The 15,943-nt window shown below is 36.5% G+C and overlaps 1 protein-coding gene across 1 annotated transcript in view; it reads right to left on the bottom strand.

Annotated features, from left to right (window-relative positions):
- Positions 1–1,163: 1,163 nt before the first annotated feature.
- Positions 1,164–15,943, bottom strand: part of LOC119834333 (protein dachsous) — a 229,786-nt gene continuing 215,006 nt past the window's right edge. The window contains exons 5-16 of the mRNA XM_038358675.1: positions 13,935–14,107; positions 13,536–13,765; positions 13,014–13,200; positions 12,298–12,715; positions 9,737–10,084; positions 9,477–9,631; positions 8,211–9,285; positions 7,369–8,089; positions 6,152–7,278; positions 5,578–5,868; positions 4,934–5,225; positions 1,164–4,475 (exon numbers count right to left, since the gene is read on the bottom strand). Of these exons, the coding sequence (XP_038214603.1) occupies positions 1,856–4,475; positions 4,934–5,225; positions 5,578–5,868; positions 6,152–7,278; positions 7,369–8,089; positions 8,211–9,285; positions 9,477–9,631; positions 9,737–10,084; positions 12,298–12,715; positions 13,014–13,200; positions 13,536–13,765; positions 13,935–14,107 (7,637 nt within the window). The 3' untranslated portion in view covers positions 1,164–1,855. The remainder of the gene's footprint in view (positions 4,476–4,933; positions 5,226–5,577; positions 5,869–6,151; positions 7,279–7,368; positions 8,090–8,210; positions 9,286–9,476; positions 9,632–9,736; positions 10,085–12,297; positions 12,716–13,013; positions 13,201–13,535; positions 13,766–13,934; positions 14,108–15,943) is intronic.

Below are 15,943 nucleotides of genomic sequence, written 5' to 3'. Positions count from 1 at the left end.
ATTTAGGTGAATTCCAATCGCTAAGTTTTAGTTTTATTTTGTATCATAGAGCAAAAAGGACCATTTATAGGAATTTTGACGAATACAATATATCATAATCTGAGTTATTTTTTACGTAAAGCATTGTATTTGCCTAAACTTTTGCCTTAGGCGTCGTAGAAATCGTCATGTATCGATTAAATGACGGTTACGAATTCTTAAGCCTTACTCAATTTTAGATGAATCTATGTATGCTTATAATTATCTGAGACTAGCCAACTATTCGGATGATTTAACATTCAGCCCAAACTTGGGATTTGTATTCCAAAAGGACCAATTTAACACTTGAGTGTGGACACTTAAGATTGAGTTTTGTTTGGGAATTCATGTCATAAAGACTTGCTAACTATGTGATAAGTAGTTCGTTGAGTAGAATAGCCCCAACTGTGATATGTATGTTAAAAGTGTATTAATAGGAAATAAACGAGCTTTAATGGAACTGTTTGCTTTTTTTTTATAACCCAGCGTATTCCTATTTTTTGTCTCCCTGTTTTTATTTTTCTGGTATCTTGATTCTATTATTAAAGTGATCAAAACTGCCACTGAATGTCTTGTCAAAATGACCCCCAGACCATGCCATTATGACAAAGAGTTATCAATAATTGTTTTAAGATTCTTAATTTCCTTGTTTTTTAAAGATATCAATTCTAGAAATCAAAGAAATATTATAACCACTTTTACAAACAACTAACGCCATCACTGTTAAATCTATACAAAACGGACGGCAACAGCTTTCATGTATAATATAACACAATCATCAAAGATAGTTTTAGCCAGTAGAAAATTCTGATGCAATAAATTCAGTCGAATCGGTCTTTTTTGAAGTCGGTTGTCGATAAGGTTATAAGGTTATGTCATATTTACTAAAAATCCAACATTATTTTAAACACTAACTGTGGATATATGTGTGTAATCTGTAGAAGATAAGTAGCACTTTTTTAAAGAGGTGAGGAAAGGAACTTTAAAAGTGCCTACTAAGAGTGTAAAGCTAACTAAATCTTGACTAGATTTTTTAAATCTTGCACTATGAACGCCGTTTTTACTAGGAAATCACATGGAAACAAACAAGGTGTATTCGATACTAAGGATAGCTTCTAAATCTTTGTGGCAAATAAAAGTCAAAAGCAAATTGTACAGTTTTATTATTTTTCTTCACATCAACACGTACAGTCATTGGGAAATTATTATAAAATACAATTATTTACACTCGATCACCCCACTCGCAATATTTTATTGTCTATGGGATAAATTTTTAAGAATAACATATTTTGTTAAATATTACGAATGGAGTGCTATGTTAAGACGAAAATCACAGTATTAAAATTGCTCTAATTACAATATTCAAGTAGATAATGAAGGCAAAAAGAACTTTGTTCAGACGGTGAATTAATTATATAAAGATTATGCACTCTTATAAATTTGAAATGAATCGTGATTTTATACAAAAATAGCAAAATATCAAGCCTAGTGGAACACCTATACTTATAGCTTACAGTAAAGCTGATTTGTTTTCTAATACGTATAACATGGCAGTCTTCAATTTATACTATACAAGGCTCTAAATTTACAGACTAATATATACAGTTAAAGTTAGGACCCGAATCGAGTTATTTACATTTACCGCAAAATCGGTAATAAGCGCTTAAAATCACTTTGAGCATATCCAGGAAAATACAATACAATAACATGCACAAAATGATACTACAAATAATAACTAACCCGATTACATCGGTAATCAATAAATATACTAATCGAATACTTAGAAGGCAAACAGTCGTTATTATGTACAATTAAAGTTATATAGACTGGTCTTAGATTATAGTCTCATAGTAGAATGAGGGGGTTTTCTATTACCGGGGGCGGGAGGAAGACCTGGCCCAACTAATGGGGACATAGAAGGGGATCTAGTGGCTAATGGAGATAGAGACGGTGAGAATGAAGGAGACATCGCTGCAGCAGCTGAAAATCCACCAGGAACATCGTGGCTTATAGGTGATCTAGGTAATAAATGTTGGGGTTGCCTACAAGACAATGAAGGAGCTGGACAACTCCTAGGAGCAACAGTCGTTAATAAAGGTGGGGGTACACTTTTCCCTCCTGATATTGAAGTCCCTTTACTTTTAGCACTAGATGCACCGCTATTACCACTCTGTAGAGATACAGCGTCGTCCTTTAGACGAGCTATTTCGGAGAAAACGTGAGCAAGAGGCTGGTATTGAGGGCCCCAATCAAGTAAATAATCCCAATTGTAGCTCCCAGTTAATTCTTCTTCAGAATGGACTATGGAACTTAAACTACCCGTCATGGAAGGGCCTGCTGTAGGCACAGCAGTGTTATCTCCTGGTGCACTAGGAAATGCTCCCAACGCCATTGCTCTGTCAACGGCTGCACTGGCTTCATCTGCGCTACTACCTCGATCACTTCCCGTCACTTCATTTAATTTGGCATAAATTAAGTTGGTTATATCATTTTCATGGGGTCCGTCTTCATCAAAAATGTTATGCATATTATCTATACCACCATGGTGCAACATTGTGTCTTTGTTTGCAACGTTTTCAGAACATCTTCGCGAAGAAGTCGACGCTCCACCGGTTCCAGTATCAACGATGCCAAGACGTGCTAAATATTCTTGAGTATTATGTACAGAAACGTCAGATAAGTTATCGTCGTCTACTCCATTTGCTTGTCTTTCTCTTTGAAGTGGTCCTTCGTTAATCATTCTTATCTCTTCATCTTCACCGTCTTCTCCATCCTCAGCTGAGCCCCGACCACTGGAACCTGATTGATCAGATCCGGATAATTCAGAGGTAGTTGCAGCACCAGAGTTAGAGCTAGCTGTATGAGCACCATATGGCGGTATTTCATCATACTTCGGTGGGGCAAATTGGTTCCCTGGATTTACTGCACCAGTGTTGCGGATTGGTATTGTATCAAACGCACTAGGATCTACGTAGCTATTTGTCGCTCCTACACCTTCTGAACTTAAACCTGGCTTATTTTCTTTTTTGTGTCTCTTATTTTTCATGTGTAAGAACAAAAATGCCGCTGCGAAAATTATAATGATAAAAATAAAAGCTATCAACAAGCCCAATGCCCAATCAGATAAACCACTGTTTTGAGCTAATGCTGGGTCATTGAGTATATTCGTGCCATCCGATATTACGGCGGCCGGGTCTAATAGTATTTCTACAGCGGTTTTATTTGTCAATGATCCTTGGCGACCAGAACTAGCTGTAACCACTAAACTAATCGATTTATCTCCACCGAATAAAGTATGTACAGAGTCAACTTTCTTCTTTAAAATTATCACACCGGTAGTTCTGTTTATTTTAAAGTAAGAATGTGACGTAGACAGTTGATAAACAATACGCCCATCGATACCTTTGTCCCTATCGGTTGCTGTTGCCTGTCCGATGACATATCCCGCTGGCAGTGATCCCGATTTGGGGACTCCGAAATTATAAGTCTTTTGGGTGAATTGAGGATAAAATTCATCTCGGCTTTCGACATCGATTCTCACTTTTACAGTTGAACTTTTCCCTCCCATGTCCGAAGCCTTAATTGAGAATTCATACTTGTTCTTCTGTTCATAATCAAAAACAGCATTTGTATTAACTAGCCCGCTGATTGGATCTATTTGGAACATTTTCCAAGAATCATCATTTTTATTGTAATTTGTTGTTGTAGGTCCTATCGAGTAATTCAGAGTTCCATATTTACCCTTGTCTAAATCTGTTGCTCTTGCTGTGAAAACTGACGTACCGACCCTTTCGTTTTCAGCAATACTCTCAAAGTACTCATTAACAGGAAAGGCTGGCATATTATCATTCACATCGAGGATACCGACATCAATGTAGGCAGCGCTGCATAAACATGGAACTCCTTGGTCACAGGCAACAACAACTAATTTGTATTTCGTTTTTCCCGTATCATAATCGAGAGTCTGGTTAACAGTTAAAACTCCAGTTGTTGGATGTACGTAGAACAATTTATTATCGTCTCCCGATGTTATATTGTAGATAATAGCCGAATTAGGAGTCCCGTATAAATCAGAGTCCGTCACAGACAGCTGTGTTAAGGAATATCCAATTTTGACATCTTCAGTTACAGTAAGTTCATAGCTATTTATTGAGAATATGGGAGCATTGTCATTTGCGTCCGTAACTGTTACAAATATCACTATGGATGTCTTATTTTGCTTATAAGATAACATTTTTCCTTGCTCGACGGCAGCTAGCCCAAGGGTATATGAATCCTGTGATTCCCTGTCAAGCCTCTTAACGAGTATTAGCGCTCCTTCAGTTGTGATATCGAAAAAGTCACCTTCGTTACCAGTTATTATTTGAAAATCAAGATTGTACTTCTTCAGAACATCGTTAATTCCACCAATTTGCAATAAAGATGTTCCCTCTTTCGTGTCTTCATTGACAGTGATTCTGGATAAAAGAAAAAAAATTCTATAAATTTTGAAGTAGGAATTTAAATAAATAAATAAAATTTTTAATTACATGAAAACGTTACAGGTATAGTAATATAAATCCTTAAGCTAGAACTAGTTTAACACTGTGTCTTAGGAGCTAGGGCTTCTCCCAATCAATTGACACAAAACTACGACGATATAATGTCGCTCGACGCTCGTCCCGGCTCCACCCGGATATCAATATTCCTATTTTATCCCAAGTGAGAATCAGGATAAAAAGTATTCTATCACCGAAGTCAGCTCATACCCTATCTGTATACCAAATTTCATCAAAATCCGTTCAGTAATTACATACACACTACATTTATAATATTAGTGTGACGTACATTATTAGGTACGCAGACCACACGTACACTACGCAGACGTACTTTAAATAATAAACAATATTTAGTATACTCTTGTATATTTATTTACCTGTACGTATCTTGTCCAATGAAAGGTTTTATTTCAGATGAAGCGCCGCTGCTTATTCTGACTGAAGCTATGGCTGATCTATTCGGTTTGCCGTGGTCAGTGGCGACAACTGCTAGCTGGACATCTCTGCGACTAGCGGGCAGGGCACTGAAGTTGACGAAGATGACTCCACTAGCGGCGTCGATGTAAAAGCCGTCCCTCGGCTGAAGAAAAGCATATGATACGTTGCTATTTTCACCACTGTCACTATCGATAGCTTTTACAACGCCAACTTCTAATGTTCCTGATCCTTCTGAAAAACAAACATGTATTTTGTTAGATATATTTTTTGAATCGTTCAAATATTATATGAAAATCTAAGACAATTATAATAATCATCATCATCATCATCATCAGCCCATAAGTGCCCGGTTTCCACACAATGTTTTCCTTCACCGTTTTAAGCAGAGGCGATGTTATCATAATGTTTAAAAAGTAGTGGTAGAGAGAACCTCGGACTTCGAAATCGATAAGTCGGGGTTCGAGACCGCGCGGGCATGCAGGAAATAAATGGATTTTTCAATATATCTGCACATGTGATAACAACTCCACTGCTTAAAACGGTGAAGGAATTATAGCATATAGAGTAAATAATAAATGTTTACCTGGTAAAACGCTGTTGTAGGAAACTTCTTGGAAAACAGGTGCATTGTCATTAATATCAGTGAGTTGTATTGTCAAAGTGGTGTCGGTAATGTGTTCCGTGTCCGATGCGGTGACGTTTATCGTATAACTTTTACGTGTTTCAAAATCCAATGCCCTATTAAGTACTATTTTACCGCTGTATCTATCTATAGAAAATATGCTCGTATCGTCTACCAGAGCGTACTTCAGAGCGGGATAGGTATCTACGTCATTCGCAGTCACAGATGTGAGTATTGAGCCAACTTCCGTTCCTGTGAAAGATGTCGAGTATGTTATTGAAGAAATTAAAAAATATAATTTATGAAATTAACATGCTTATAAAATGAAAATTCATTATTTATTTAATTTATAATATTATCTTTATATATAAAAATCCAGTGTCATGATGTATGTTCCCAATGAACTCTTCACCAACTCAACCGATTTTGATGAAATTTGGCATTTTATGTGTAATTAGGTCAAACATAAGGTAAAGGATAGTTTTTATTTCGATATATATATATATATATGTGCTAGTATTACATAAAAACAAACCTTCAGATACTGATATGACGTTTGGCGGAGGAAATGTCGGTTGGTTATCATTAACATCAACGATATTAATCCGAAGTGTGGCTGTTCCAGTCATTTGTGGATTTCCTTCATCTGTCGCAATTACAGTCAGTTTATATGACTCACGTATTTCTCGATCGAGAACGATATTCGTTTTCACTGAACCAGAAAACGCTGGTTCTATAATAAATGCGTTATCGTGATTGCCATCCACGATGTGATATAAAATTTTTGCATTGGCTCCCTTGTCATCATCTTTTGCGGCTAGTTGAACGACAAATTCGCCTTTCGTGTTGCCTTCGAACACATTAGCTATGTACTGCTGTTGTGTAAACCTTGGCGCATGATCATTTTGGTCAGAAAGATTTATAATGACTTCACAATAACCATACAAAACTGGAGAACCTTCAGTTCTTGCGACTATTACAAGAGTTCTTCTTGGTCCTGGGTAAGTTTCATAATCCAAATTTTCTGAATTATTGACTCTAATGATGCCAGAATTACTATCGATTTCGAAAGCATATTGGTCATTTCCATTGCCTATTTCATAAATGACTCTTTGTCGTCTTCCGTCACTTCGCAATGCGGTAACCTGCAACACTTCTTTGCCATAGGGTAAATTTTCTTCAATAGTAATATTGTAAGTTGTATTTTGGAAATTCAACGTTGGGCTTTGGTCTGAGAAATCTCCTATACGTAACTCAATCAGTCCCACTGAGCTTTGCGGAGGATTGCCCTTATCTTTGGCTATTACTTTCAAATGCAACAGTCTCCCATTTTCACTAGCAAGACTTTGTGTAGCTGTAAGTACTCCAGTGGTAGGATTTATCCGAAATTTGTGATTGGAAGTATCTAAAAGTTCATATAGAATTTCAGCGTTTATTCCAATATCATTATCTGTTGCTGCAACTCGTAGTAAACTTTGCCCTGGAGGTGTTAATGTTGCCATTTGTTCTCGAAATGGGTATTTAGTAAATATAGGCTTATTATCATTTACATCGTTTATGGTTACTTCAACGGATACTCTTTGGGACCTGGCAATATACCGTCCTTGATCCGTAGCAACAGCTTCGAAGCGATATACACCAACTTTTTCTCTATCAAAGTGCCTGAAAGGTAAAATACATTAATTAGCATCATCATTATTATTATTATGATTTCTTTTCAATTACTTTGCGTAAAATTATACTTTAACTTACCCGGTGGTGAAAATAATTCCAGTTTTATTATCTATGCGAAATAAGCCTTGACTTTCATTTGCTAGGGAATAGACTATACGTTTATTATACCCTAAATCAGCGTCGGTAGCTCTTACTTTTATTATGGATGTTTCAATAGGAGCATCTTCTGGGATAGCAGCTGAGTAATGGCCGGTATCAAATACCGGGTCATTGTCATTTTGATCTTCAACCATAATAGTAATATTACAAGAACCCTGCAACGCTAAGGGTGATCCGTGGTCATATGCCGTTATTGTCAACTCATATCTCGATTGTGTTTCACGATCAAGCGTCTTAGCAGTTAGTTTTCCAGATGTAGAGTCTATTGAAAATTTATTTCCGTTATTTCCAGATGTAATGCTGTACGTTATGACGCCATTGGCTCCAATATCTTTATCAGTAGCTGATACGGTGTGTATGACTTCGGGTTCATTATTTTCAGGTACTGTTAAAGTGTAGCAAGAGCCAGGTTTGAATGCGGGAGCATTGTCGTTATCATCCAAAATACTAATGATAACGGTTGCCACGTCAAAATTCGTGGTAGACTGAAATGTACCCGAATCCGTGACATAGACGGGAAATGTGTATTGTTCTTTTTCTTCTCGGTCAATTTTGGATCGTACTGTGATAGTCCCTGTATGTTCATCGATGGCAAATTTATCGTTTGCTACACCAGATGGAATCATGTAATTGAGATTACCTGAAAATAAAATAACAAATTAAAAATCTTCCAATTATTGTAATAATATGTTAAAATATGAATTCATATAATTTATTTAAATAAATTCAAAATTTTAAACATAACTGGTATTTAATCTTACCTGAATTTCCTCGAGATGACTTGGCTACGACTCTCGTTACAAAGCTTCCGGGACGAATATCTTCACTAATGTTCGCTTTGTACAATGTTTCAGTAAACCTTGGTGGGGTATTTGTAGATTCTTGTAAATGTAATTGTAAGGTCATATGGCTCTGTTTAGGAAATGGAACGCCATGATCAGAAGCAGTCAAATTTAACTTATATTGGCCAGGTTTCATTTTAGATGCATCCGATGAAAATTTATTCGACAATGACAACTTTCCGCTACTATAGTCTATTGTAAAATACGAATTGTCATTTCCATTCGATATGTAGTACGAAATTTTGCCGTTATCTCCAGCATCAGCGTCTATTGCTAAAGCTTGATATAATACTCCAGTCAAAGCATTTAGGGTTACGGATACTTTTCGAGCAGACACAAAAGTTGGAGTATTATCGTTCGCATCTGTTACCATTACGTGAACAGTAGCTGATGTTGAAATCCTCTCAGTTATATTTATCGCTTGATCAACAGCTTCAACTACCAACCAATACTCTTTTAGCGTTTCGTAGTCAAGTGGGGACATCAGCGTTAGTGTTCCTGTTAATGGATCTAGATTGAAAATATTCTTTGATGTTGGTAGAGATGAAACAATATGAAAGCTGAGTTCTCCGTTAACACCGGCATCCAAATCCCTTGCTGTAAAATTGTAGATAGTCATACCGACCGCTGTGGTTTCAGACACTTCTATTTTAATGGGATCTTCAGGCCACTGTGGAGCATTGTCGTTAATATCTATAATTTCGATCCTGACCGTGACTGCACTACTCTGTGGGTTATTTGTTGCTGATGTATCTAAAGCTCTAACTTCTAGTCTATATTCATCCTGTATTTCTCTATCAAGTTGTCTTGCTACAACCAAAGAGCCTGTTCTTCGATCAATTTCAAAAGTCCCTGGTGAATGGTCGGATGTTAAGGACATTAAAAGATACGATATTTGTCGTTCTTCTTCTCCATTTATCGTATTTTCGTGTATGTCACTATCACAGCATGTAACTGTACCAACTATGTGGCCAACTTTAGAATCTTCACGCACCTGAAATTACAAAAGATTTTTTTAATTTATACTTTATTATATCTGAAACGAAACAACTTTATCACTTACTTCATAGGTCCTTATAGAAGCAGCAAAAAGCAAAAAATAGAAATTATGTTTCATTCCATGTTATAAGTATAAAATAAATATAAGTATAAATATCATCAGTGAATTTACAATAATCAACTTACTTTGAACGATAGACTTGAACTGGTAAATGTAGGTCTATTGTCATTTAAATCCAGTACTTCAACTTTTAATTGACGAATCGTTTGTCTTGGAGGGTGACCACCATCTATAGCAGCAACAGTTAAGCGGTAAATAGACCTTTCCTCATGGTCCAGAACTGAAAACAGAAAATAATATTGTTAATAAAATTGCAATAAATAAAAACCAATTTACTTTAAGAACTCGTTGTTTCAAATACATTTTAAGAAAAGCGGCCTTTTACCTGTACTCGTTTTTATAACACCAGTTGAAGAATCAATAACGAACACGCCAAAACCATCCGTGTCCCTATCGTTGAGAATTGAGTATGTCACTGATGCATTTACTCCATTGTCTCTATCTATCGCCTTCACTCTCGCCACTTCTGCACCAGGCTGTTGTTCTTCTCTTACACTGACCACATCTTCTCTAGGATCGACTATTTCGGGTGCATTATCATTAACGTCAGTGATCTTAATGGAAACTGGCACCCTGCTTGATCTTGGAAGGGAACCTTGATCTTTGGCCTCAGCAAAAAGGGAATACGAATGTCTCAATTCTCGATCTAACATCTCTTTGGTAGTTATGATCCCTGAAAATTTTAATAAAGCGTTAGAATTATATTTAATATTATGTATGTTACTAACGTTGACGCTTATTTCCTTTACATAATACGCAATTAAGTAAGTCCCATTCATTACAGTATGGAATAAAGAGTATCAGTCACGCAAACGGGTTTAAGACGCTACATCCTACATGAACGTCTGTACGCATTAAATACTCGACGACAGTATCTCGCCGCTGAGGCTCGTAATAAAACATCGAATAGAAAAGCGAGATTTCAATATAGCAATATTTTAATAATTGTTAATGGCGGGTCACGGCGCACGGGCATGCGAGGAAGTTTATAACTCGACGTGATCGCGTAGAAATTCATCACAGACGCCCGTAGTGGCAAAGTTATTTATTGGGTGGACGGTGGATGCTATTTTTTATGGTTCGACAGTTTGCATGAAGATGCTTTTTGTGAACGCGTTGGAACGCAACTAATTAGATGATTGCAACGGATACATGAAGCAGAAATGGAAATGTTTAACAATGGTTTATGATCGTGTCTTCATTTTATTCGTATCTTATTTATCACGCGCATTATACGATACATTTTTATTCACATAGAACGAGAAAAGAACAACTTTGTATACTCCAATTTAGTATTGTGCGTAAGAAGAGACTGAACTGCAATGAATGAAAAACTCGTTTAATTAATCCTGTTTAATATATTTGGCTACGATAATTAAGGTCTTCCCGCATTATCAGAAATCACCCGTCCAATTAAAAGGTGTAGTAATGACAATAAAAAGTAAATCCCGCTGGAGTACTTTACATTTTGATCTGTTCCGAAAACGTCCAATAATTGGCATAAAGGATTGATTCAAGTATCCTGAATTCGGCGTCAAACGCCGTCTTTGAATCGCCGACGAATAAAACGAACAAGTCGCGAACGATTATGGACATAAGAGGTTGTATCCGAAAAAGTATACGAGGAAATCTGGAGGGCCTATCGGCACTTCGCCACATACAGTTGTCATCGAGCATGATTTACAGTTCTGCTTGGGGTTGCATTAAAGATGCTAACTATCTAAGGGGTGTCGATCGCGGATAAGCCTGTATGAGACATGGTTATTCATCAGTCACTTACGATAACGAACATCCCCTTTTTCATTTGCGCCTTATCGATTCGTTTTCGCACGGTTTTTGTATCTATGTAAGTACATGATGACGCCTAATTTACTCCTTTAAGATGTACTGTAATTTCTCTATATATAGATTCTCTATATATTGCATATTCAAAGGATATAAAGTGTATTTTAAATATGTATCAATTGTCATATTGAAAAAACATATCTTTTAATGTTTACGTTTTACTGAAAACTAGCTTTTGCCCCTGGCTTGGCACGCGTTAATTCGGAGTAGTCTAATAGATGTTATTATACATATAAACATTCCTCTTGAATCACTCAATCTATTAAAGAAATCCTATCAAGATCCGTTGCGTAGTTTTAAAGATTTAAGCATACATTGGGACATAGGGGCAGAGAAAGCGACTCTGTTTTATACTATGTAGTAATTTTCGTGACATTGTAAGTTACAAATGCCAATTGTTTTGTCATATCTTAAAAACTCAAAATATCTCAAATAATATTATAAACTCGTTGCATTGATCCAAAGGAATGCCATTTAGAAATCATGATCGTAAACGATATTCTTGGGAAGGTCAGCAAACAAACTCAAAACTGCTCCCTATTCCTTTAAATTGTTCAAGTATTAATGCAGTTTTGTTGACACAAACTATTTGGTCAGTCGATGAGTCCCAAGTCACAACATACTTTGGGTCTTAGCTTTCAAAGGGGCCGGCTGGACAAACAACCGTGAGTGGCAGCTAGGGCTCGGGACTTGGCAAATATCGGTGGAGCGTTCCCATTGAACTGTATTGTTTTATGTTCATTTTCTCTATTAGCTTTGTTATGCCGACAGCTCTTAATTTTGTGTACCACGTGAATTATTTAAGTAATCGCTATGGTTTGTTTGCACCGATATATTTACTTTGGCTACATTTTAGTTATGTATTACAACATTGTTTTTTAATTTAAACGTAGGCATATAATATGAAGAAAAATACATGTAATGTAATGTTGGAATATTCATTATTTTCATTAAGCACAGCCCTAACAACGCAAGCATTGGAGACTGAAAATATTTGTTCTACGATTGATTCGTAATAAAACAAAGCGTCCGTCCGCTCACCTGTCACGGGGTTTACGACGAAGCTGGTGTTGGACGGGAACAGGCTGTACCTGACCGCAGCATTATCACCCAAATCCGCATCGCTCGCCGCGATCCTGCCAACGAACGCGCCAGCCTTGCGATTCTCCTCGACGTGGAACTCATAGTTGGCTTGCGAGAAAACTGGATCATTATCGTTGGCATCCAGCACACTGACGACAAGACTGACGGTCGCCGACAGCGGCGGGATACCATTATCCGTGGCTATTATTGTCATGTTGTGTTGTGGGATCGATTCTCGATCGAGCTCCATCGCCAGCTGCACCCAGCCGGTGCTCGGCTGAACTTTAAAGTGCTCCGTGTTATTGTCTGATGCGATGCGATAGGTGATGCGAGCATTGTTCCCGGTGTCCTTGTCGATTGCTTGAATTTCTATGATCTGAAACGGTTTTGCGAACGTCGAGTTATGCTGATACAATTATGTTGGTTTTGCTGTATTGTATTTGATCAATTTATACGATCTTTATTTATCAGGCAATTATGAAAATGTATGATTGAAATGCTGTTAGTGAACTTTATTTATCATTTTGTTTTAGTACGATATGATATTTGTATTACAACATTAATTGACGACTACACGTTTTTAAATTCATATTGATTCTTATAACAACACATTTTAAATATTGTTTAATGAATGTCGAATAGCAAGTCTTTACTTATTTTAATCAATAAATTACCTTTGCGTTTACAGCTTCGGACTCGTAAACATTAGCGCTGTAAGTGTCATGTTCGAAGACAGGTGGGTTGTCATTTACGTCTTGCACGTCGATGACCAACGTGAGATTTGCGCTGAGTGAGGGCGATCCGCCATCTTCGGCTGATATAATTAGAGTGTGACGTACAAGATTCTCGTAGTCCAATGATCTAAAAATATTACATTATTAATAATTTACATGAATGTTTAATAAGATGTACTTTAAATGTGTTTTTTGTATTAATTTTCCGTTATCTGTATAACCTTATAATAAACTTATTTACAGACAAATTTCCATAATCAAAGAGACGAGTTAAAAGAAGTTAGTGTTTCGAATTTTACACAGACAACCATAGCCATTGTTACAATTCTAAGCAAATAATTAAAGGTGTTTATTGCGAGGCACAATATGATTAGTTCGAAAGTCAGAGTCGCTTTATAAATGTTTGTGAAACGTAATATTTAGTTCGTATAAAGATACTACTGGTATACTTGTAACGCTTACTTCAACAACGTGACAAGTCCATGTTGATGGTTAACAGCAAAAGTGTTCGTAGGTCCAGTAGCTGACAGCAGAGTGTATGTCACTTGTCCATTCTTCCCATCATCTTCATCAGTAGCCCTCGCTGCGTAGACCACGGATCCCACAGCCGCTGACTCTGCTACTGATACTTTGACAGATGACGTGCCGAATTCTGGCGCGTTGTCATTCACATCTTCAAGTGTTATTTGAACCTGAATGATTGGGAATTAAAATTTTAGTTCTATCACATCATGGAAACCATTGAAAGCAAAATAAGACATTTTTAAAAAATTATAACATCAAAGCCAATCTAATTCACATAATGCGTGAGGCAAAATGAACCTTCTGATTAAGGCCCTAAGTATTACTATTCAATTTTACCTGTGTTTGATCATAGCTAGCAGTATTCCCATTGGCAGCTCTAACGTTGAGAAGGTACGAAGAAGCAGCTTCCCTGTCCAGCTGTCCCGATGTTCTTATAGCTCCAGTGTGGGGTTCTATGGTGAAGTGGTGACCGATATCTCCGGAGACAATGCTGTATCGCACGACTTTACCTGTTAGATATAGGATAAATTAGAAAAATAATCTCAAACTGACTCGAACAGAATGAAGAGTTGACATAAAATCATTAATTTCTGTAACAGGTTTTTAAAATGACACAACTAAATCAACTTCTTACGTTACCATTGTAAACTTTAACTTAAACCCGAACTTTGATTTATTCAATTAGACTTCTATTAAACTCACTTTTAAATCGTCAAAACATACATTCAATGTTTCCTTCCGGCTGGCAAAGTAGTTCATTCAGTTAAGTATGTTCTAGTTGTAAGAAGTTTAGTAACGATCCATGTCAAAGTTCGCGATTAACAGAACCAGTATGAAAACGTGAAGAAAGTGAATAAAACGATAAGATACCTGTGCTTGAATTCCCTTACAAATACTTCAAGCGCACCGGTATGATATAATTCGTGTTTAAGTTTCAAAGCACCTCTTAATATCTCAACTCTCAAATGTACACACTGTTGCTTAGTTCATATTTAATAATTTTTAATAATTTAGTTTTAATATGAAATTACATATAATTATTATAAGACTATGTATTTTTCCTTCCCTGAAGCATATTTGCTATAGGAGTAGAACGCTGTTTGTATAATTTTTTCAACACTTTTTCAAACGTATAACGTACTAGCTGCGCCCCGCGGTTTCGCCAGCGTAAGTTCGTATCCCGTAGAAATATCGGGATAAAAAGTAGCCTATATATTATTCCAGTTTCCAGCTGTCTACGTACCAAATTTCATTGCAATCGGTTCAGTAGTTTTGGCGTGAAAGGGCAACAAAGACACACACATCCTTACAAACTCTTTCGCATTCATAATATTAGAAGGATTTTATTAAAAATATTATACAAAAGATTGCATAATGTCAGATTTAATTAAGACCTCTTATTTTTGTTGCATTATATTTTAATTGTTTTTATGTCATAAAATACTGTTGTGTATTAATTTCTTTCCGCTTTTTCATCGTATGCTTCAATTAATTGTTGCTTGCAATTAATAATAATATCCGTGAAAACAATTTTATCCTAAAACATCGTATGTCTAATTCCCAAGCTCAGTCAACTCAATTTTCTTGGATTATAATATACGAGTAAAATTGACTGGACCACTATTTACGGCCTCCATAAATATTTATGTGTCCGTATCGTTTTACTTTCGACATCTATTTCATTTGCTTTGAGACTAGTGGCATTCCGAGACTCAGATTGTTAGATTGAATTCATTACAATTTCACCTGAATTCTTTGTTACAATTTTGGCGAGGTAAATTATTTCCTTCGCATTCATCCATTTGTAACAGTCAAATGTAAGTAGATAATAAGTACTTAAATCAGAACCAGTCCCCTAAATCCCCGTTCATCAAGTCGACATCCGAAAACCGCTTTCTATCTATCAAATTTTAATTGGCACTTCTCACAGTAAGCGATTCATTGTCGTATTTCTTTTTCAGATCGTTTTTGCGGTCGCGTTTTTTCGACGTACGTTTTGGGCAGGACAGTTGACGCAACAAGATTGATATACGGACTTCGACGACGTACCGGGCAGTCTTTGTTTCTGTAACTGGTCCCAGAGCACCCCCCTGCGGCACCCCGCGTCCTCCTTTATCCTTTATACAGTCTGTGATGCGCTCGTCTTATTTTGCGAATTTTAGAGAGCTTAATGTTTATTTTTGAATCGGCAATTCCGCGGTATTTTGGGTTCCTTTGGCCTATGCTTTATAATAAATATTCGTCTCGGTTTCGGTATTTGATTTGCTATTCCTTGAATACATATTTATCGTTTTTGATAAAAGATAATGAGCATTAGTATTACTCATACTATTATTTCATTCACC

Source organism: Zerene cesonia, chromosome 19 (genome assembly GCF_012273895.1).
Source record: "Zerene cesonia ecotype Mississippi chromosome 19, Zerene_cesonia_1.1, whole genome shotgun sequence".
Classification (NCBI taxonomy): domain Eukaryota; kingdom Metazoa; phylum Arthropoda; class Insecta; order Lepidoptera; family Pieridae; genus Zerene; species Zerene cesonia.
The sequence above is the reverse complement of the archived record's forward strand: the minus strand, read 5'-3'. Positions and strand labels throughout refer to the sequence as shown.